This window comes from Ambystoma mexicanum, chromosome 8 (genome assembly GCF_040938575.1).
Source record: "Ambystoma mexicanum isolate Mex_15411 chromosome 8, UKY_AmexF1_1, whole genome shotgun sequence".
Classification (NCBI taxonomy): domain Eukaryota; kingdom Metazoa; phylum Chordata; class Amphibia; order Caudata; family Ambystomatidae; genus Ambystoma; species Ambystoma mexicanum.
The window spans coordinates 411,222,229-411,245,938 of record NC_090929.1 but is presented as its reverse complement, the minus strand read 5'-3'; the positions used below and the strand labels follow the sequence as shown (position 1 = coordinate 411,245,938).

The window sequence follows — 23,710 nt, the reverse complement described above, 5'->3', positions numbered from 1 at the left end:
TTACCCCTTCCACATACCCTCCTCAAAATACGTATTGCCACCCACAGCATGCACCCTCTTTACGCTCACGCTCCCTCATGTTGATAAGCGACCTATCAGCAGTCGCACATGCGGCTGACATCTCAGACCTCATTGCCTACGACAAATACAACGCAATCTTCATCACCGAAACCTGGCTCACGTCAACCTCCTCCCATATCTTTTTCTATGTCCTTATACCACGCGGTTATAGCATTCAACATGTGGTCGGATGAGGGAGAAGGGAGGGGGCGCAGTGGCAGTACTCCACAAAAGTGATGGGCCGTGTTCAGTTCATCCATAACCCTCCCCCCTTAACACAATGCAAACATGACATGCAAATTCCCCCTCTCACATAAAAACACAGCCACTCCACCTAATCTACAGACCACCTCACAAGTGTGGTAATTCCCTAGATGAGATGACAGACTAAATCTTGACAGCATAATTTCATGCACAAGTGACTTATTTCTCAGACACTTGAATCTCCCCGGGGCCCACTGCGAGGGGTCAGCAATGCGAGGCGGACAACTGTTTGATATTTGTTTGAAATATGGCATTTTATTAGACTATAAATGATATTAAAATGCCTCACTTTCCCTACTCTACTGTGGGTTTTCCTACCTAACAATACTAAGGGGAAACATTCTAAAATGGGAGTTCTGGTCCTCCCTGTTGGGGAGATTTATCATTATTATGCTTCATGCCCTCTCCTAGTGAGACACCCTGCATGTTTTGCTGGACTTCTGGACCTTTTTCTTTTAATCCTGAATGAGTGGAGCCTTTTTCCACTCCTTCATTCTTATGGGCTTTGTCTTTTGGAACTTGATTCTTTATAATCTACCTGTACTATGGAGTTTGTCTGCTCTATAGCTCTTAAAGCCATCTGTGTTTTACTATTGCAGTACACAGCTCGTTATCGGCTGTGTTGCTGGCAACCCTTAGGGTCCTCCTTTAAGATTCTTTTTCTGTATGCTCAAGTAACTATACTTAGTATTTCTTACAAAACTCTATAGTCTTAGAGATTGGCACACACCACCTTCAGTGGAGTGCCAAAGGGATACCTAGTATCCCCCTTCTCTCTGCTCCTGTGACTTTTTAGTCATATAGACAATCACCTGTTATGGTTAGTGGCAGAGGACATGTTCTATCAACTATTGTGTATTTTTTATACCACAGGCTATGCCCATAGCCTCGGTTTGCACAATAGGGGCACCCAAGTACCAACTTGGGGCCTCCCTTTTTTTTTCTCGCCATTACTAGCATGGTAGTTCTTTATCCTTTTTCTACCGTTCTGGGAGTGCGAGGTCGGTGTGTGTATTTTGCCTTTGGTGGGAACCAGTAAGTAACCCCGCCTACGCTCTGGTGTCTGCGCAAGCAGGAAGTGGGGGAGGAGTCTTGCACCCCCCTGTCCTTTGTCTGACAGAGTGCCTGAATAGGTCCAGCTTCCACAGGGGGTCTGGCTGTCTTGATTAGAAAACCATACGCCCCTTTCTGTAAAATGCTGAGAGAGATTGCAGAGGAGTGTGTGCTGGAACTGTATAAAAGGTGAGGCTTCCGGAGTGTAAAGCAAGTCGACCACAGGAAACGGACGTAACCCAAGAAGGCGATGACCAGAGAAGCCTGCAGACCCCTTATAAGACCGTGAAGCGACCACTGCTGTCCTGACCCTGTATTCTATGCGACAGAGGACTCCTTCCCTTTGGCTGGTGGGAACAACCAGTCCCAAGATAAACTTTGAAACAAGCCATCTCCTGATGTCCTAGGAGCTTCCAGAGCTGCATAACCCCAATACCAGGAGACCTGCTGTCCATTTCGAGTGAATCGTTGTGGAAAGGCCGAATCCATCCAAATCTTTGCTGAAACCGTAAGAACACAGACCCCCTCACCAGAGTGTGGGACTGCAGGAAAAGAAGATGATTGACCTGGCAATCTGTGTCCTTTGTTGGTGCTGTTGAAAAAGTGCCAAAACCGCAGAGTGAACCAAGAAGTTGCTGAAAGTCGTGCTAAAGGTTCTCCCCCGAGACTGCTGCTGAGAGACACTGTCTATTGTCGTGCCTTTTGTCATCAGACAAAGGAATCTGGAGGGCGGGTCCAGAGCTGCCACATCGCGGAGGAGCCAACACGAACACTTTTCTTCAAACCAAAGGTACTGTGGTGAAAAAGGTAGTGCTTACCTGATTCCAATAAGTTGCCCCAAAGCATTAGAGTGCACGTTGAGGTTTCCAGGGCAACCCCCTCTTACATCTGACCCATGTGGCTGCTTGTGTCCCCTTCTCAAGTCCGTTTGTAGGGCTCCTTTGTTAGTTGCTAACTTGCTGCTTCAATAACTTTAGACACTGGAAGAAATCTGCAGAAACTCTTCATTATTTGCTGTTTGTCAAGACTTCAAGCCCTCTCAACTGCCTTTATAGCTAAAGGTTGCGTTTTTAGATTTAGACTTGCCAGACGAAGAAACCGTCTCGAGAACCTTGAACTAAGCGCATGTTGCACTAACCAACTATTTTCCTCCATTTTAAGTGACTTTCCTATATGTGTTGCAAAGTTTGCAGAGAACCTAGGAAGATTTTCCTTGCAAAAAGGACAACTACTGTGTCTCATCCCATGGGATTTCCTCACCACCCTGGGCCTTGCCTACTCCCATGTGATCCTCCCACAGTACACCACCTCCAAGGTCAGGATCAGGAAGCGTCTGCCTTTCCTATGCCAAGTGGCAGGAGACTTTAGGCAGGGTTTAAGTGCAGGGATCGGCAGGATTCTTCACACCACCCAACCAAGAATACTTGTGAAGCACTCTTATCCCTAACTGAATTGCTAAGCCTCCCTCAACATGTTCTTTCCCCCACTTACGTCAACGGGAACACACTAGACCTAATCCTCTCCTCCACCTCCCTCCTAAGCTGTTTGGACCCTATTGCCCACAACAGGTCTGATGACACAGCCATCCATCTTCTCCCTAACTCACACCATGCGAGCCCATAAAGGCCAGGATAAATGCCCTATTCTCTCAAGACGATCATTCAAAACCTTCTCGGTGCAAAACATGGAAGAAAGATTGTCTAACTTCCCTTTCCCAGAGAAGGTCACCTCCCTTTTGGCCTCATCTCCAAGAAGGTGGCCAGGATTTACTCACCAATGAAACGAGGCTGGGCCAGGAAATAAACCTCTACCCCTGGGTACACCCAAGGTCTCCAATGTAACAAACTCATGATTAGGTCATCAGAGAAGCAGTGGCATATGACACATAAACCGCAAGACCTCCTAACACTTGCGGTCCAACTATCACACCCCTAACACTGAGGCCAATGGTGTAATACAACACCATTGCAACAGCCCCTAAAGGGAGCAAATCCCTCTTTGCGTCTGTCAAGTAATGCTCTAACCCCATATCTGATCCATTGGTACCACATTCAAAAGAAAGATGTGAGGCTCTCTGACTTATTAATCAACAAAATCCACATAATCATGGCACACTTTGTCATCTAAGCAATTAAACCCCCCTTTTACAATCCCTCCACGATCGGTGCAACTCTGGGTGGGACTAATCGCTCCTATCACCTGATGACCTTTAACACTTTCTTCCCTAAAGCACACTGCCTACTCTGATGCCATCATTTCAGTAAACATCCTCAAACAACTTAGTCTCTCCCTGAATGCCCTTCTCATGATAGCCAACTCCTCTCAGTGAAGATTCCTTTACAGACAGTCTATAAACAGGGCTCATATGCCCCCACTTGAAAAATCCCACCTTCTTCCCTGGGGATCTGGCAAACTATTGTGCAATCAATAGCCTCCATTTCACAGAAAGATCTTTCCGCCAATCAACTGCTCGCTAGAATTGGCCCTTTTGGCTTGCTTTGGAATTATCAATCCAGCTTCTGCCCCAAACGTAGCACAGAGACAGTGACATCCAGGCGGTCAATGATGCCTTGCAAGTTTTCAATAAAGCAGACCGATGCCTATTAATCTTTGATCTCTCATCCGCATTCAAAACCGCCAACTATGACAAGCTACTGTCTCTTCTTACTCACAGAATTGGCTTTGCAGGCACCATCATAAAATGGTTCTCTTTGCACCCCTCTCGGACACAACATGGGGATTTATATGGGTTCTCTGAGATAGGTCAGACGCCACCACATGACCACCGGTCTTGTTCAATCTATACATCGAACTCTTTGACGCACTCATAACTGACTCAGAAATCCCAATCCACTGATACATCAGCATCACTCAGCTTTACTTAAAAGTTAGCGGTCCCCAGATCATCACCTGCCTCCACACAGGCCTTGTTACCATTCGAAAATGGATGTCAAGCACCTACTTTAATCTTCACTATACCAAGACAGAATCCGTCCTCCTAGACACCCGAGCCATATAGGCTTCCACTCAAAGGTGACTGGACGGTATTCACTTGGACAGATTAATGTTGCAATTTACCAATTTTACGAAATCTTTCGGATGTACCTCAACCAATCCTTTCAACAACACGTAGCTAAAAAGACCCAATTGATCTGGCATCAAATCACCTTACTTTGCAAGCTCAAATCCTTCCTGCCTCCGAGGACCTCTGAATGGTAGTGCATGCGCTGGTAATCTCTACTAGCAGGACTCACACCCACGTAGCTGGCCCTCCTTAAGGTTACATGTCCCATGACCAGGACACACATGTTCAGCCACATCTTCCCCCACCCAATGCGATCTGTGCTTGATACTCTAGCATCCTGTTAAAAAAAGAAAAAAAGAGAGAAAAGAATGCCTGTAATCCCCTACAGGGCTACCTCATCAGGCACATCATGTTACCTGCCAGCTACGCCTTTGGTGGTTGATGACATACATATAGTTGGACCATTGCCAGACTCTGAGGTACGCTCGGGCATGACGAAAGTCCAGTAGCTATCCGGAGCACTTCCTTCTGTTCCAGAAAGATCTGAAAACCTGGCTATTTCATTTACACCTTAACATCAACAAGACTGAGGTTTCTCACCAGCCACAGGGTGGCTATCTGTAACTCGTCACAATGCTACCATGTTAATACACACGCACCCACTTCCCCTTCACCCCACTTCTCTATATTTGGCAAATATAAGAACTTGCCCCAATCCTACAACCACAAGGCTGTCAGACTGTACTACACTGATGAGCCCTAATAAGGGTGAAACCCAGTATGTAGTTGTCTCCAGTCTTGAGAAATGTCTGTCTTGGGTTGCTTAAGCTATGTATAATATAGCACTGCCCTGTAAGAGAGAGGCTATTTCCTGGACCAAAAGGCTTCAATTTGGGCTAATTTACATATGCACAATGCCTTGCTGATGTGGCTATTAACTGGGGGTGAGATTCCTGTGATAGTTACTAGATGGTGTTGTGGCATGTGTGACTTGGCTCAAATGGATTATTCTACTATATATGTCATTACAGTTTTGGTTTATTAAGATTTATCTTGGGGTTCATCATTTGTGTTATAAGGTGGTGGTCTGCTTTTTCAAGAGTTTTGTTAAGTTACAGACATTTTGCTCACTGCTCTGCATTATTTTTAAAAAGACTAGGATAAGCGCTTCTCTGAAGTATTAGTGTTATGAGCATATGGCTTGTTCTGCCTGTTTTCAGCTTTTGATGATTGTATTTTTATATCTGGGTCTGCACTCCACTTGCTTGTCTGTTTAGCATATATCTTTTTACTGTTGGATTACTTTTCTCTAATACGCAACTATTTTACAAATGATTTGCTTTTGTTTCTAGAAGGATTCTTCTACAATTTGCTTATCCATAATGCGGCATGTTTGGCCAATTGCTTGTTCGTCTCTTTAGAATTGACATGTTGTATCATTTTCTTTCCAGTCTCCAATAAGGGTGGGTTTTATGCTGTAGTTTCTTGCTCATCTCGCTAATTGATGTTTCGATATTTCCTTACAGGTCTCTTTGTAGGGAAGGAAGGCCCAATGATACACAGTGGTGCTGTAGTGGGAGCTGGTCTCCCTCAGGTAAATTTAATGAGTCCATATATTGGCAAGTACTTAAAGAAAATGGTTTCCACATCAATCGTAAATATGGGTGTCCCAAATTAAAATAATGTTTTCAGCTGGATCCTTCAGTGGAGAATCTGATTTGGAATGTATCATGGATGTTGTGTAGAGAGCAGAGGAGGGGAGTGTTTTGACCTGGGTTACAGGTTATTAGATAGTGCGCTGATGGAGGGGATTTTCTGAGCTTTGGCATAGCGAAATACTCCTGAATGTTTGGGATAGACTATCGGTGGTATCTTGTATCCCATTAAAATCCACACATCTCTTAGAACCATAGTGGAATACCGTTCCTTCACAGCTGGAAGATAGAAAGTTAATCATTAAATGTAGGTTTTGCTTGCTACCCTGAAGACCTATACTGGTGAATGGGATGTAGTTCCTTTGAAATGTGCACTTGAGCTGGATATTCTACATACCATTTTACACACCTCTATGTACTTGGTATAAGGAGATTAGGAAGAAGCTTATGCTTCTCATACAGAAGTCACAACACTGTTTCATGTAAAACGCTATTTATTTTCTATTAACCTACACAGATTGTAATGTATTACAGAAAGTAGCTGTCTGCTTGTTTCAGTGTATGCACAGCTACATTCAAGCAAATTAGTGGGCGTTATGTAGTTTAACCTAGAGCCTCAGATCTAACATTATGATTCAAGTAGCATTTACTGCTAGTCTAACACAAGGGTCCTTTTAATAAACTTTTGATTGATGGGTATTGTGGTTCTGATGTGCCGCTCTGGGTAGTTAGAAATTGAGGGATTGATATTCTTTGGTGGTTGTTAGGTTTGCATTGGGTCTAGGTTGTGACCTGTTCTGGATTTTATGTTGGAGTGCTGCCCTGCTCTCTGAAACATGAGCATTGGGCAATGCCCTTACTTTCTCTTGTAGTTTGAGTTTGATTTGAATACATTTATTATAATTGAGGGGATGACCTCCTTTTGGCAGATGTGTGTGATAATGGGGACTTGACCCCCTTCTGGAATGTTGAGTTTGGGGCAGGGTTTAACCTTTTTTTATTGGCTCTTTGATTTGATTTTGCATATGCCCTTGTGTTGGGGGAGAGAGGGGTATGGTGATTTGTTAGGCTAAGAGATGGTGGTTACCAGCTCTCTGGATTGTATTGGATTTGTAAATGTAACATGCTGAGCCGTATATTTTGGAGAGGGTGGGCAGAGGACTCTGTAGTAAAGCATTAAGTTGTATCGGCTGGATGTTCGATTGTGGGGCTGTACAAAACAGACACATACTGGGTTTAAGAGCATAAACTATGCCTTTTAGTTTTGTGGGGCTGTCTTGTTTTTAGGGGAATTGGTAGTGAATTTGAGTGCTAAACATTTTGAGAAGCCTGCATGCTGCTCCGTTTCTTTCCTGCTCTGGTGGGTGTACTGTATGTGAATACTTGACATATTGTTATGTTTTTCAATGCTCTTTTTTTGTGAGTTGGGGGTGTTGTCCTATATGAGTATTTGGAATTTGGTATTTAGTAGCTGCTTAATTGTCTGTGAAAGTGCCATCGTTTTTAGAAGGATGGGATAAGCAAGCCTGTTAAGGAGTAAAGACGTTTGAAATGCTATAAAGTTCTATATAGGGGGCACTTGTTGGTGTAATGGTCTTGGTCACATCATGCCCTTGTTGATTCGTTCTCCTTATTATCTATGTTCTTTGGAAAAATGTTAGGTAAAACAAAACCATATGTTGCCACACAGTCGCTCTAAAGTGCACTCCTCGGGGGACATCTAGTCCCAAATGCATTAAGGTGGTCTAAAGCCTGAGTGACCCTTACTGGGTAAGCCCACTTATAGAAACAAAAGTTCAAATGATCAGGAATTTCAATAGGATAATATACTTGTGTTTGATAAAGCACAGATCTTAACAAACTGTTCAAAATTCATAAAGGCTTAGTAAATAGACAAATGTTATTCAAAGAACGTAGAAGTGGACAAAAGGTCACAGCTTTACCTCGTAAAAGTAAAGGGAATACCCATATACAACATATTGGGATCATATAATGCATAAATAATACAATTTTTCAAATGTACAACATTTCATGTCAAAACAAATATGATCAGCATATACACAGGCAGGTTACAATATGTGACAACTTGTATTTACAATATTCACACAAATTGTGTGCTTATGCACAATTGATTGGTACAAAAATCCAAAATAGCTCCTTTCAGATTGGTATGTTGCCAACGCGTTTCGGATTCCTAACAATCCATCTTCAGGGCAAGTAAGCTATATGTTCCTATTGTTCATAGTATTTCTTTTGTAGACACCTGGGGGATTACAGATAAGGCCGTTAAGTATGGGGACTAGAATGGGTAGTGCAACAACTAAATCAAGTGTATCTAGCTCTTGTACATTTCACTAACCTTCCGGCCCATACACTGGTCGCGCAGGCAGGGTCACACCTGTTAAGTGAGGATAGGTTTCATGTAAAACAAAGTGGAGGTACTAGCGTGTTCTTATATACCAATACAAGGATGAACATTGCATAATTCAGCAAAACTGGACTCACCCAGCTGGAAGGGCAGAGACTACAGCAGCTGGGAGTATGTAGCGGACGGTCTTCGAGGTACTGCTTTCACATAAGGAGTGGTAAGGAAAAGAATGGAGAAACCGCAATCAGAAAGATATGGTTACTCATAGCCAAGTGTTGCTGAGAGGTTATATGCGTGCTTTTTATGTTGCAAATATTAGGAAGATATCTGTGTCCACAGATAAACTGTGCCAGAACTCTAGCGTGCTGGAAGCTAGAGGACGGCATACAAATACTGTTTAATACTGTCGGCACAATCGCATGTCTATGGAGAAATTAGCAGAACTTCAGTTTGTGGAACCTCCTAGTATGTATTGCAGAGCTCAGTGTTCCTGTAAGTATTAATGTGTCATGTAGAACTGCGTACGTTATTTGCTAAAAGGGATGATTGCCAGTACAATACAGTACATGTCGGTAGCGGAAGGCGCTTACCTGAAGAGTACCGAGGAGAAATGCACCGTCCGTCAAGAAGACGTGCGGCTGAAGCCCTGTTTAAGGCCACGTGGCGTCAACCGCGTGCCTGCGCACTGGTGCTACTTTGGGTCCCCACCATCTTGGTGTGGGAACGAAGTTGTTTAATGTTGCTATGGAGACAAGTGAAGTTATTAACCCTAAATCCGGCCTCAACAAAATGTTTTTATATATACTACAACGACACTGTTTAAAGTATATGCTCGATGTCTGTGTTGAAATCTAACTAAGGAATAGAATACGCCTTGACGAAGCCCACAACGGGATTGAAAGTTAAGTAACACGCCGTGTGAGAGGTGTAACAGTACCTTCAGATAACCAAAGTGGTAGAGTCAAAAGCTTATGATGCCTTTGGATTATGGTAATAAGCTTACCAAACTCAATTGTAAGTACTAGAAAGAAGAGATCATTACTTCTAGTAAATGTACCATGAGGTCCAAGGGGGGGGCCACTAAATAAAAATTGGTGTAAATAGGTGGTGGGCACAGGGGGGGGCTCAGATAAGAATCTGCTCAGGCCCCTGTACCTGCCCAATTCTAGTCACCAAGGAATGGGGCTAGGCTACAGGGCCAGGACTACGGGAATGGGAATGATCTGTAAAGTGCCCCTTCCCTTGTGGTGGGATGATAAAAAGTGTAAGGCGATTTAAGATGTCCTGAATAAAGCTTAAAGGAGTAAACAACCCAACGATCATAGTGTCGAATGGATACCCCAGAATGACAACAAGAGAATCACCCCCAGGAGGATTGGGCATGTAGTTCCAGCATAGCTCTCGGGCTAACCATATACTTTAGACAGCGTTGTCGTAGTATATATAACAAAACATTTTGTTGAGACCGGATTGAGGGTTGACAACTTCACTTGTCTCCATAGCAGCGTTAAACAACTTCGTTCCCACACCAAGATGTTTCTCCATTCTTTTCCTTACCACTCCTTATGTGAAAGCGGTACCTCAAAGACAGTTCGCTGCATACTGCCAGCTGCTGTAGTCACTACCCTTCCAGCTGGGTGAGTCCAGTTTTGCTGAATTATGCAATGTTCATCCTTTTAAAAAAAATTAAAAATAATTGTATTAATTTATTCAAACAAAAACAATACAAACCAAACATGCAGTGCATATATCAACAACGCATTGTACATTGCTTCATTTTAGTCACTGCTTCCCTTATCCCACCCCCCACCTCGAGCCTATTCATTCCTACACTCTGTTCCTGCATCAGAAGGCAGGGTCTCCCTTTCCGTGAGTTCTGTCGATTCCTGTATTGATCCAAACAATTCAGCTACTAATAATTTCTAGGCCATTAGGGTTCCCGTCTCATCCTCTCCCCCTACATTACTCGTCTCTTGCCATACCATGGTTTCTGCTTCCGCCCATTTCTGCAATTATTTCCACCAAACCTCCACCCGTGGTCTGTGACATGTCTTCCATCCAATGGCAATCCTTCTTTTTGCAAGCACATATGCTAGGTCTTTCAATTTATTAACATGCTTTAGTTTCTGCGACCTGGGGAACCCCCCCAGCAAGCAGGCCCAGACTGTATCTATAGTAATCTTGACCCCTTTCTCCGCTAGTTTCTGTGCTACCTCACCCCAGAATCGTTCAATAACCGGGCATGACCAAAACATGTGCACCATGGCGACCTTTTCTTCGTCACATTTGGGAGATGCCTGTCGTCCTGCATTTGCAAACCATGATATCCTTTGGGGTTTCATATGCGCTCTGTGCGTAATATATAGTTGTATCTGTTTTTAATCTCGCATTTCTTGACACTTTTTTATGGTATCCCAGGGCTCGCTCCCACATCCCATCCTCTACCGGGGCCCCTATTTCCTCCTCCCAGTAGAACCTTAATTGCGTTAAGTCCTTCCCAACCTTAGACATTATCATCTCGTACAATCTGGAGATCTCATGGCCCTCCTCTGCTATATCATATATCTATGGTAGCATCCGGCTCCTCCTCCAGCACAGTTTCGGGCCATGTTCTTTTAATTCTCTGCACCATCCTGTGATACATAATATATTGGCCCATGTGTAACCCCGATTCTTCCCTTAGTGTTCCAAACTCTGCAATGGCCCCCTCCCACCAGATGTCCCCCATAATAACTAACCCAACCGATTCCCAGTGGTTCCTGATTATCATCCTCAGCTGCTTATCTTCCCCTGTGAGTGTAACTAGTGGTAACTGTGGGGAGCACGGGACTGGGTTCTCCATCATCAGGCACGCCCGGCGCCACATCCTCCACCCAAGCATCATCATCTTGGGGCGCCCTTCCATTTCTGTTTTGGCCAGCCAGATCATCTCTTTCAAATAAAATGGGGTACAGTGATGTCCAAACAACCTTGATTCGGGGGTCTCCTCATCTGAGAGCCACTTGGCAACATACTGCAGTTGGCTCGCCACATAATAGACCTCATAATTAGGCAGTTTTATCCTCCTTTTTCATAAAAATTCTGCAACTTCCATAGTGCCACTCTATTTCGCATGTCATGCCACAGGAAATCCCTACACATACTGTTCAGTTTAGTGAAAAACGTCTTGGGTATCCAGTACGGTATATTCCCGAAATAGTGCAGGAGCCTAGGCAAGACCACCATCTTCAACATTGCCCCGCGTCCCATCATTGCCAAGGGCAGCTTCACCTAAAATTTCATACAATTTTCAATTTTCTTAATAGCTATCTCCGTGTTATGCTTGTGCTCATCCTCCACTGTATGGTACACGTCTATCCCAAGATAACGGAAGGTGCTGACTGCCCATGGTATTTGCAACACCGGCAGCTGTCCCAAGGGAATGCCCCTATAGCTGCCCAGTGGGAAAATGCTAGATCTTTGAGGATTCACTGCTATACTCGACAACCCTGCATATCTTTCCATCACCTCCAAAATGTATTGGAGGTTTTCCTCTGGGTGTCTCAAGTACAGCAGTAAGTCGTCTGCATATAAGGAGATCAAGTGTCGTTCCCCACCCACTGAGATGCCTACAGTGTCATATTGTTGTCTAAGATATATTGCTAGGGGTTCCAAGGCTAGTATATAGAGCATTGGGGACCATGGGCATCCTTGTCTGGTGCCTCTATGGAGTTGCCATCTTTCAGATATCACTGCTGCCGTTCTGACTCTGGCTAACGGTTCACTATAGAACATCCTCGCCCACTGTATATATCCAGGCCCCATTCCACATCCTGCCAAAGCCGCCAGCAGCCACAGCCATTTAACCGAATCAAAGGCCTTAACTGCATCCAAGGACACAATTGCCATTTCACCCTCGTTGTCACTTCCCCGTTCAATAACCCTTTGGAGACGCCTGTGGTTATGAGTTATATTCCTATTCGGGACATAGCCTGTCTGGTCGGGATGAATTAGTTTGCCGATGACTCTACGCAGTCTATTTGCCAAGACAGCCGTCAATATCTTGCTGTCCTTGTTCAACATCGACAGAGGCCTGTAAGAGCCACAGCTATGCCCCGGCTTGTTAGGTTTGGGGAGCGGTATTATAATCGCCTCCCTGAGTGACTCTGGCAGCCGTCCCACCTCAAACGCTTCGTTTAGCATTTCTAACATTGGGGGAAGCACTTCTTCTTTGTATACTTTATAAAACTCACTTGGGAGCCCGTCAGCTCCCGGGGTCTTACTAGTCGGCAGTTTCCTCACCACCTCTGCTAATTCCTCCAAAGTAATCAGTGCGTCCAACTCCTCTCTTTCTTCAACGCTTATCTTTGGCAACCCTATATCCTCTAGTGTTTCTCCTATCATCTCATGGCTATTCCCTCTCTCATCCCCATATAGTAACCTATAATAATCTACAAACTCTTTGACTCCCTCGTGGGTATCCGCTAGACTACCATCTTCCCTCGTTATTGTTCTGATCGTGGGTCTGGGGGTTTCGCTCTTGTATAACCATGCCAGAAGCCTTCCTGTTTTATCTCCTCCTGCATGCTGTCTCTCTATATTTTTTGTAATTGAGGTTACATAGTCTATCCCGGTACCCCGCACGCTTTTGCTGTAGTTTAAGTATTAGCTCCATGTCTCTCACTGTGTTACTTCCTCCTTCGAGTGCCTTTTCCAGTTCCTTTTCTGTTTCTTGTAGGTCAGCCAGAATCCCACCTTGTAGGCCTTTAGATTTAGCGATGGCTATACCTCTCATAACAACCTTGAAGGCCTCCCACAATGTACCCGCCGAGTCCACGCTACCAGTATTTGTCTCAAAATAGGTTATGATCTCTTCTCTCATATCCTCCCTAAAAAAGGGATCCTTGAGTGCTTCCGCCCGAAGGCGCCATGTCGGAATCCTTGCTCTCGGAGGGCAGTACTGCCATACAAGGATCAGGGGCGAGTGGTCCGAAAGGACCCTCGCTTTATATTCCACCTGTGTACTCTCTGCGGCCACCTCTATGTAACGAAGACATAGTCCAGCCTTGTATGCAACTGCTGCGGGGCAGAATAATGCAAATATTGCCTTTCTTGGGGGTGTCTCATCCTCCACACATCTTCCATCCCAAAATCATCGAACACAGTTTGTAACACTTTAGCAGCTGGGGCAGACCTATCGACCTTCCCATCTGACCTGTCCACCCCAGGGTTCAATACACAGTTAAAGCCCCCCCACCTCAGATCACCGCACTTCCTATACACAAGCTCAGGCTAGTACACAAGGTTCTGAAATATGCAGCCGTATTATGATTGGGGGCATATGTATTTACAAAGCTTATGTCCCTGTTCTCTACTAGTCCTCTTATTATGACCAACCTCCCATCCATCTCCACCCTTTCCTGCAACAGCTGAAACAGGACATAAGGTGCCACCCAGATGAGCACTCCCCTAGCATAAGCAGAATATGACGAGCCTGCCACAACCCCTTTCCATTTCTTTGCCACCATCTCCATCTTTTCTCTCGTCAGGTGACTCTCCTGCAGCATTGCAATATCTATCTTTTGTCTTCACAAGTACAACATGACCATGTTCCTCTTTAAGTAACTATTGAGTCCGCTAACATTCCAAGTAATTACTCTAAGGTCCCCCATGGCCTATCAAAGTTCCCCCTCCCCTCCCATCGGTGCAGTCCAGCTTAAACTTCCATCTCCTTCTATATAGGCACGTACCTCCCTTCAAACTTCCCCTAACTACAAACACCCCAAACACCCCTACCCTGCCCCTCCCTTCCCTTCCCCAACTTTAGCCCCCCAAGCTGTTTCCCAGCTCCATCCCTGGATCTCAGGCACCCCCGCATCTAGCTCTTTCTGTCGATAGCCTGTACTCGAGACACAGCAGGGTGAGGTCGCCCTAATGGCTATCCTACTACTTCTACTATTACTTAGGGGGTAAGAAGCCTCCGTTCTGCCGCTCCTATTTGCTTCAAATCAACCACATGCTGCTATCAATTCACTTATGTGTCCAATACACTATATTCCAGTCCGCTACATCAGCAAGCTCAAGGATATCATAATCTGGCTCCATCTCCGCCCATCCCCGCTCATCTATTTGCATCTTTAATGTCTCTGCAGAGATACCCATCAGTGAGATATCCTAATATATATAGTATGTCTCAGTCACTTACCTTGCTCCTCTTGGACTCGTTACATGTCCCGTTCTGGGCAGCCCTGTAGATCCAACCAAGTGGTAGCTTCCTGCCGGGTATCAAAAAAGAACATTCTACTCTTGTGTAACACTTTCAATCTTGCAGGGTACAGAAGCATATATTTGATGCCGGCCATGCGTAGTCTCCTCTTTACCGCCACGTAGCTATATCTTTGCCGCTGGACGAGCATTGTATAATCGGGATACGCTATGATATTAGTCGAAGCTCTCTCGATCGTTCCCCCTTTCCTGAAGTACTCCAGAATCTTTTCACAATCTTTATAGTTCAAAATCTTGGCAATTATTGTGTGGGGAGCGGCTCCATGCTTCGGCTTTCTCATGAGGGCTCTGTGCGCTCGCTCCACTGTGAATCCTTCTGAGAGTTTATCGGCCCCTATTTCCTGGAGGATCGTATTCTCCACATAATCCGTGGTGTCCTGCCCTTCCTCTCCTTCCGGCAAGCCAACCACACGAATGTTATTCCGTCTTCCTCGCCCTTCGGCTTCCTCCGCACGATTCTCCAGGTTAGCCACTTGCTGCTTTAGTATGTGGACCTCTTTTGCATTCTTTTTGTCGGCCATTGCTATCCCCCATGAGTCCCTTAGTTCCGCTATGGCCGTTAGTATCTGGTGGTTTTCGATCCCCTCAGGGCTTTCCATGGGCGCAGTAGCGCCAGTGTGCGTTGATACCGCTGGAGACTGCTGTGTCTTAGCAAAAGCGTCCATCGTAGGTTGTTTGCTTTTGGCTTTCACCACTCTCCCCACCATCTTGTGATCCAGCTCAAGTGTCCAAGGCTACCTGTTCTTGATGTGGCGATTCTATTGCTCTGTTCTGTTGTAATATCAATAGGTCACTCCAGGCCAGGGCTGTTAGCTCGGGGTGCCCAGCGTGGGCTGGAGTGCCCAGAGCTAGGGCTTCAGGTGGGTTGTGTCCTCCCACGTTCTCCTCTGATCTTACAGCCTCCTGTAGCTTGTATCCTCGGAAATGGTGCGGTGGTGGAGCACCTAAGGCTTACAAATCGACCCGAGCGAAAAGGCCCTATCTTCCCCTTGGCATCTGGCACTTTGTTCAGTCAGCTGTAAGTGTTAGGGAGAATTCTCTTTAGGCTGAATTTCCTAACCTAGTGAGTCCCCCAGCAGCTTTGCTGGATTTCTGGAGTTTCTTTTTTTTCTCCTGCCAAGAGTGAGACTCTTTTTCTCCCAGTCTTGGACATGATTTATGGTGTTCCTTTGACTGTTAATGTGTTTTATGGGCTATGGGGTCCTTTACTCCATAGGGTCTCATGTGTTTTTACTGTGTGTGTTACACAGCACCCTCCGTGCAGTAACACAGGGGTGTCATAGTGACACCCCACCATAGACTCCATACCCTGGGACAGACTACTGTCTCCCAAGGCATGTAAAGTCACCATTGGCTTTACTAGTCCCAAATTATTAACAGAAACCAGTACAAACCATCATATTGTGGACGTACTGGTCGGGGCAATTCGATTGCCCTGGGGTCTGTTAGTCGAGGGGCACGTCTCCGTCCCCCCTGATCGAGTTTTGGCTGGTGGCAGTGGAAACTACTTTTTATATTCGATCGCGAATATTTTCCTATGGCATTTTCCCATTGTTCGAGGCTACCAACTTTAATTATTTAATTCTCATAGCATCGAACATACGGCCGGTTTATTTAATTAATATTAATTCGCCGGTTGGTATTTTTTGCCAAGACTCAAAAATGGCGTTTGTGTTCTCTTCTGTGACTCCAACCCAAGTCGAGCCCTTTGTTCCACTTTTTGGCGGGCTTCTCCACAGAAGCCTCCAAAAGTGGTGCCACTCTGTCTGGGTACCACAGGGGGTGTGGGAGGGTTTTAGGCACCCTGGACTGAGTTATCTTGGTAACTCAAGTCGCACTCTTGTGTGATTGGCCCAAGTGCCTTAGCATGTTTGATTGACAGCTAGGCTGAGTGAATGGGGGTATGCTGCATAAAAGCAGGGCTTTGGGGACTGGAACTTCAGAAGTCGCCACAGGACCTGAGAATCCGACGAGGGAGAAGCTGAGCCGACCTACCATGACGACACCACCGGTGGAGCCCTGCAGAACCGACTCACCACTTCCCGACGACAGAGAAGATCTCCCGGCTGGAGAGGCTTCTTCCCCTGACTGGTGGGCACAACCAGTTTTACCTTATTTCTTCGCACCCCAGACCGGTTTGTGGTTGAACTGCCCGTGCCAAGCACCCCGGTGGCCGGATAGCCTCTCACCACTGAACCGCGAATCAACGGACCGCTCCTTGTACCTGAGAAACTCCGCGGCTGGTTTCTTCCCTGGCAGTGCAACGGACTCCTGTCTTCCTCCACGACGAGATCCTCTCTTCCCCCGGACGAAGCACCGACTTGCATCCGCTGCCAGGAACAACTGCCCCCGCTGGAGTGTTCTCACCACTTTAAGGTACCGTGTCCGCCAGGCCTCCCTTTCTAAAGATTGCTACAAGGTAATAATAATCCCTTAACCTTCTGGACTGGGCTGGCCGCCTTGACCGTCTAACTGGTCCCTTTCTCTTGGTCCAACTCTTTCCGAACTGATTGCGAGACTTTTTGGCACTTTGAACCGTGTGACCTTGAACACATTTCGACCGGAGCCTCTTAAAGTGGGTCCGGCCTTGTTAACTTTGACTTTACGGTTTTAACCTGCCTTCTTCTCCTACTGTGTTCTTCCGAAAGTGTTGGGATCTGTTTCTATCTTTGCTCTGCCTTTCTCTCCCTTTTAAACCGATTGATTAGAGTGCCATCTTCGTTAAGCGCTCACCGCTGTCTGAAAATAAGTGTTGCTTTACTTAAGACTTGTCTAACTAATCGTTGAAGGGAGTGTATATCTTTTAGTGACCGTGTTTTTGAACTGCTTGATATTAGTGCCTGTGTGTTTTTCTAGATTTCAAATAAATAATTATATCTCTTTTACACCAAGCCCTGGTCAGTGTTTACTTGTTCTATTGTGTTCTCTTGACCTATTGTGAATACTCTGTATGCTGCCTAACTCTTCTTGAGGGAAGTCTGACTACACTATTACGACATGCCACTATTACGTTAGTTGCAATCACTTGACTGTGGCAGCAAGCTTCTGTGCCCGCACTCAAGTGTGTGTTCACACGTCTATAATGCACTGGATGTGCAATCGCGGAACTATCCGTCCCGCTAGCTGCTCACCTCCTGTGTCTTTCACCTTCCTCAGCTCCTTTCACGGGCCTTTCCATGTGGAGGCACCCGTCTGCAGGCGGCAGGGAGCCGTAGGTCCGACAGTCCCGCAGAGCCGGTGGGCCGCACGGGCTCCAGTCGCCAGCCCGCATCTCACTTCACACGCAGCCTCAGCGCTCATGTTCCACACTCATCCATCTCGCTAAGCTCCACACAGCGGCTCCGTGGCCCCGCTGATAGTCCTCGTTCGCCGGAACAGGCATGTAAATTCACTCAGCCTCCACGGGACAGTGTCCCTTCATTCGCATTGCGTGCGGGTTTGCAACATTGTTTCCACTGCCCCGGTCGGGCTTCCTTTGTTTTCCGCCATCTTGGCTTGCTGTGCTGCGGAGCCGCCGAATGTTTACAAGTCAATTTCTCTTTTGACAGCGCGAGTCCTCTAGTTTCCTCAGTTATGTCAGAGGACCCATTCACACAGCTGTGTCTCCAGTCCTGTAGCTACTCGCTTATTATTAATGTATGTGCACACAAATCAGTGTCGGATCCACGGAGCAGCTCCCTCAGGCACGTCCTGTTACATGGCCAGTTGGCCACGCCCCTGCAATGTTCATCCTTGTATTGATATATATATATATATATATATATATATATATATATGAACATGCTAGTACCTCCACTTTGTTTTACATTAAACTTACCCTCACTTAACATGTGTGACCCTGCCTGTGCGACCAGTGTATGAAATGTACAAGAGCTAGATGCACTTGATTTAGTTGTTGCACTACCCCTTCTAGTCCCCATACTTAACGGCCTTATCTGTAATCCCCCAGGTGTTTACAAAAGAAATACTATGAACAATAGGAACATATAGCTTACTTGCCCTACAGATGGATTGTTAGGAATCAGAAACGCGTTGGCAACATACCAATCTGAAAGGAGCTATTTGGGATTTTTGTACCATCAATTGTGCATAACGACACCATTTGTGTGAATATTGTAAACACCAGTTGTCACATATTGTAACCTGCCTGTGTCTATGCTGATCGTATTTGTCTTGACATGAAATGTACATTTGAAAATTTGTATTTATGCCTTATATGATCTCAATATGTTGTATATGGGTATTCTCTTTACTTTGATGAGATAATGCTGTGACCTTTTGTCCTCTTCTACGTTCTCTGAATTACTTCTCTATTTACTAAGCCTTTATGAATTTTGAACAGTTTAAGACATGTGCTTTGTCAAATACGAGTATATTATCATATTGAAATTCCTGATCAATTGAACTTTTGTGTCTATGTGGGCTTACCCAGTCAGGGACACCCAGACTTTAGACCACCTTACTGCATTTGGGACTAGATGTCCCACGAGGAGTGCACTTTAGGGCTACCATGTGGCAACATGTGATTTTTGTTTTGCCTAGTATTCTCTTGTCTCGAGTGGCCTCGAGACATTTTCCCTGTTGCACCTGAAATCACTACACGAGATACCAAATGAATACTACCTGAACTTTATATAACTTCTCCTGTGAAATATGTGCTAGCTAGTGCCTCCCTTCCCCTCCCTATATATCTTTTGAAAAATGTTACCATCAGTCCTGCAGATAAGATTTTGAAGTGGAAGTATTTTACTCCCTATTTTTTATAGGTTGGGAGTAAAATTAGTTTTTAGGTAGTAAAAAATAAGTCCAATTTCCAATGTAAGTATTTATTAAGCGAGTACAAATGTTTTATGTGTAAAACACAAATGTTTTTCTAATAAATATTTGTTTCCATCTACTTATTCATGCACATTAAAAGAGAAATATTTACCTTTTCAGACCAGGAAGTAATAAAAGTAGTTTCTTCCTGTGGCACTACGTGTACTACTGGTCCAAATATATCCACAGAGCTGTTTGGATGAAAACAGAGGGGCAGACTGCTATGTGCCAGTTTCCTATTTTATGTTAGGAATATTTGTACTCACTATTCTCATTTCTTGAGAATATTTTTAGGGCTTAATAGTGGCTGATGCATCCTGTATCTGTAGGGCTGGCTGTGATGTATAACTGGAGTCGTGAATGTGATTTAGGGAAGGGTGAGGACAGGGTGATGATGGGCGTTGGAGTTTTATGCTTGGCATGTAAGTTATTAACAAAAGTTGTAACTCCTTTCTCTCACCAGTTCCAGAGTATTTCCTTCCAGAAGATCACCTTCAACTTTCCCTATTTCCGCAGTGACAGGTACAGAGAGGAGTGATTCTCAGTTACGGTCTAGGATAGAAGCTCTTTGTTCCTCATGGGCTGCCTGTTCCAGAAATTGATGTATATTTCCCTGTTTCTAGTGTGCATCCTGTATTTGTTGCCATCTCTTGTCCATCTATCATATGCCCTAACCCTTCATGCCTTTCCTCTGTTCTTTTTCATCCATAAATATACAAAATGTCACACCTTGCAATCTTAAGCATTGAGGGCAGACAGTTACTTATTCCAAAATGCTATATGGAATTTATTTTCATCAAAAACCGTCCATAAAAATTACTTGATCATATTACTGCATCACAATCAACAAAACTTGTATTGCTCACAAACACCTGTACATGGATTTTAGGAAAACACTTTGTAATTTCCTCAAACCATTCCCGACATGTTTCAGTTAATATGCTTTTGTCTGAACTTTCTTCAGGGGTTAGGTATTCATAGTGTGGCTATTTATTTAAAACCAACACTAAATACATTTAAAAAAAATAATTGGAACTGTAACTGGGTTCTTAGAATTATTTAGACAAATCTGGCACAGATGTAGTTATGTTCTGCTACACAAATTGTATACTGTGCTAAATCACTAATGTAGTGATCTGGGAGCGTCTGGCTTGTCCGGAGGTTGGCATATTGTACATCTGCCTGGGGTACCTATTGATTATTTTAATTTTTGGTTGTTTTCTTAGATGTATGGCCTCACTACAAGTATCTTTCCCTGAAGAAAGTTTGAACAAAAGCATGTACTTGTTGTTAGGGCCACTGTCAGAATGGTGTTCCAGAAAATCTTTTCCTAAGATGCATTTGCCATAGTTCTAGGGGAACATACTGTTATTTTCACAAGCTGTGTTTAGTGAAGTGCTGTGATCGGAATATTTAGTCATTTTTATGGCCTGTGGTGAATACAATGTGTGTATAGCCTTTTGGCTCAAGTAAATGGTCGACTTCAATGATTAAGATTTATTTAAAGTGCAAACAGGGTATGGGTTTCTTTGTATTTGTGTTTGGTTACTCTATGGGACATTCCCTCACCTTTTTCAAAAGTTCCTCCTAATGTTGTTTTCTCCCCCACCCCAAGCCCCCCAATTAGGAATTTTTCTTAATTTGTTTCCCATTGTATGTACTCAGAACTCTGTATCTGCCGGGTTTGGATGGGGGCAAAGAAGATATCTTTGGGAGTGTCATTCTCCTCTTATTTTTGTCACATTTTATCCCCCAGGGACAAGCGAGACTTTGTTTCAGCAGGAGCGGCTGCAGGGGTGGCTGCAGCCTTTGGTGCGCCCATAGGGGGGACATTGTTCAGTCTCGAGGAGGGGTCCTCTTTCTGGAATCAGGGGCTCACATGGAAAGTGGTGAGTTTTTCCATCTTTGAACTTATGTTTATAAATAGTGGGAAGGTTTATGAAATATCCAGATAGAGAGAGGAATTTGTTCTTTGAGCACCAACTGGGATCTGCAGTAAACACCAATAGCTTTCCATGTTTGAGTAAACTGTGGTAGGAGGTCACAGCCTGCGCCCTTTTGTTGATCTGTAGAGTGGGGACGATGGCCAACAAAACATGGTAAAGATAGGCCCTGTATGTAACAGAATGGCATAAAGAGACCGAACAAAACCCCTTTATCTGGTTTTACCTATTTCTAGGACCTAACAACTAGCAGAACATATTTTACTGGAGGAGTGTTGGGTTTTGCAGAGATGGTAGCAGAAGCCAATCAAAGCTTGATAGAAGCCGAAGCCAGACAGGAGGTGGCAGAGAGTAGAGCAGGTGGAGAGATCATCCATGTGTATACAGGAAGAGAGAGAGGGCAGTTGGCGGGCATAGCTTGACATGGGTTGCAGCGGTAAAGCAGGTTGAGTCACAGTTTATAGGGAAGACCCAGAGGTAGATTAGGTTGAGTAACCAGGTTAAGGTCGCACCCTGATTCGCATATGAGAAAGGTAGCACACCAGAGTATAACATTTCAAGTTGAAAGCTTATGGCCACCCCCTCAGTTCTCCACATATCCAAGAGTCAATTATCACTAACTAGTGGCGAGTGGACATTTTGAGGCCTATAAGACACAGTGAGTTACTATTCTGTCATGGAGGGAGGAGTGGAGGAAAATCAGGATGAGGATAGAGTGTGGCATAGGGAACCCAGTGTAGAGCAAGTTTAGAGTACTTCCTTGCATGGGCACGGCAGAGGTAGAGGGCAATACAAATGATTTGTGCATTTTACATTGATTTGAGAGTTGCCAATGAGGCCGCATTGCCAGTTATTGTTTTGCTAGGAATTGTTTCGACAGAGCGGGCTCCGAAAAATATCTTTCAATTGTAGACTAGATGGGTATAGACACAATGAGATCTGCTAAAAGCTCGATCTTGTATTTGTGCCCTGTAGGTTGGACTTGGCTAAAGTGTAAGTACTGAATAATAGAGCTGGAGTCTGTGTGAGAGCACTAGCAGATAAACATGTATATATCACATATAAAAGGTATATTTGTGGCCACTGATCAAAGTATGTGCACTGTAGACTGGTTTTATTGCCTGATGTATGTGTGTTGGCACTGGCGGAGGTGTTTACACTGCATGCCAGATCACAGGTTTGAGGCTGGCATATTGTCACTGGTCTGCTTGTTGATACTAAAGATGGAGATCTGTGTTACATTCTAGCCTTCTGACTGAGAACAATGATATAATGTACATCTCAAGTCTCCCTATTAGGTTAGAAAGGTCTTCACTGATGATGACAATAAAGATGAAAATGCCTAGACAAATGGAAAATATTGTGGAAATAAATGTACTATACCCCTTCACTACAAAGAACACATCTAGATGCGTGGGGAAGGTGGTACAAGACTATAAAATATCTGAAGTGAACTTCACAATTGTAGGGCTATGATGCTTTAGGATGGAGCAGAACTTGAGTCTTGTAACTCCGAGTGGAATAAAACCAATTGGTTGGAGCTTGACAAGTGAACGAGAGGCTGTCTGAGAGCAAACGATTGAGTGCAGAGGCACCCCTTCAACCTGCAATGTTCCCAGGTATTCACTGCAGTGCCAGCTTATGGTTCATGATGTACTACCCTCGTTGGATGATGTTATTAGTCTGTATCCTAGTGTCGGAGTGTGATTCTTTTGGCTGTTTGTAGTGCAGATTCACAATTGTAAGGGTGCAGAATTCAGAGACTGACACACAGGTGGCATAGTGATTGCTATAGACTTTTATTTGGTACAAAAATAAAGAGAAAACCTTTCTTTCCTGAGGGGTTTCCCTGCCTCATCTAAAGTGCTAATGGGTCTGTCAGCGTGTCTTAGTAACCTGTCCACCATTGTGTGTTAAAATTTACCTATCTCTGTCCCTCATACTTCTAACTAAACTAATAAGTAGCACCACCTTTCTTGGTCCAGGAGAATGACTCCCTGACCCTGGACTGGGTGGCACAGTTCTGGTTGCAAGTTCCTTAGCAGGGGGAATGACTCCCTTTCTCTGGGTTTGGTATTTCACAATCAAACAAAGGGATTGGAGATCCTCCGACACTCTGCGTTTAGAAAAGTTCACTATTTTTGTTATCCCATGGGAATGACTACTTTCCCCTGGATCACTGGTTTGATCCTCCTTGCGGGCTCATCTACCAGGAGAATTACTCCCTTCTCCTGGCTTCCTTTGGCTTTGCTTTCACAGT

General features: G+C 44.7%; 1 protein-coding gene across 1 annotated transcript in view; it reads left to right on the top strand.

Moving 5' to 3' along the window:
* CLCN6 (chloride voltage-gated channel 6) overlaps nucleotides 1–23,710 on the top strand; it is a 510,100-nt gene that overhangs the window by 155,053 nt on the left and 331,337 nt on the right. The window contains exons 8-10 of the mRNA XM_069609912.1: nucleotides 5,929–5,996; nucleotides 19,971–20,029; nucleotides 21,264–21,396. Of these exons, the coding sequence (XP_069466013.1) occupies nucleotides 5,929–5,996; nucleotides 19,971–20,029; nucleotides 21,264–21,396 (260 nt within the window). The remainder of the gene's footprint in view (nucleotides 1–5,928; nucleotides 5,997–19,970; nucleotides 20,030–21,263; nucleotides 21,397–23,710) is intronic.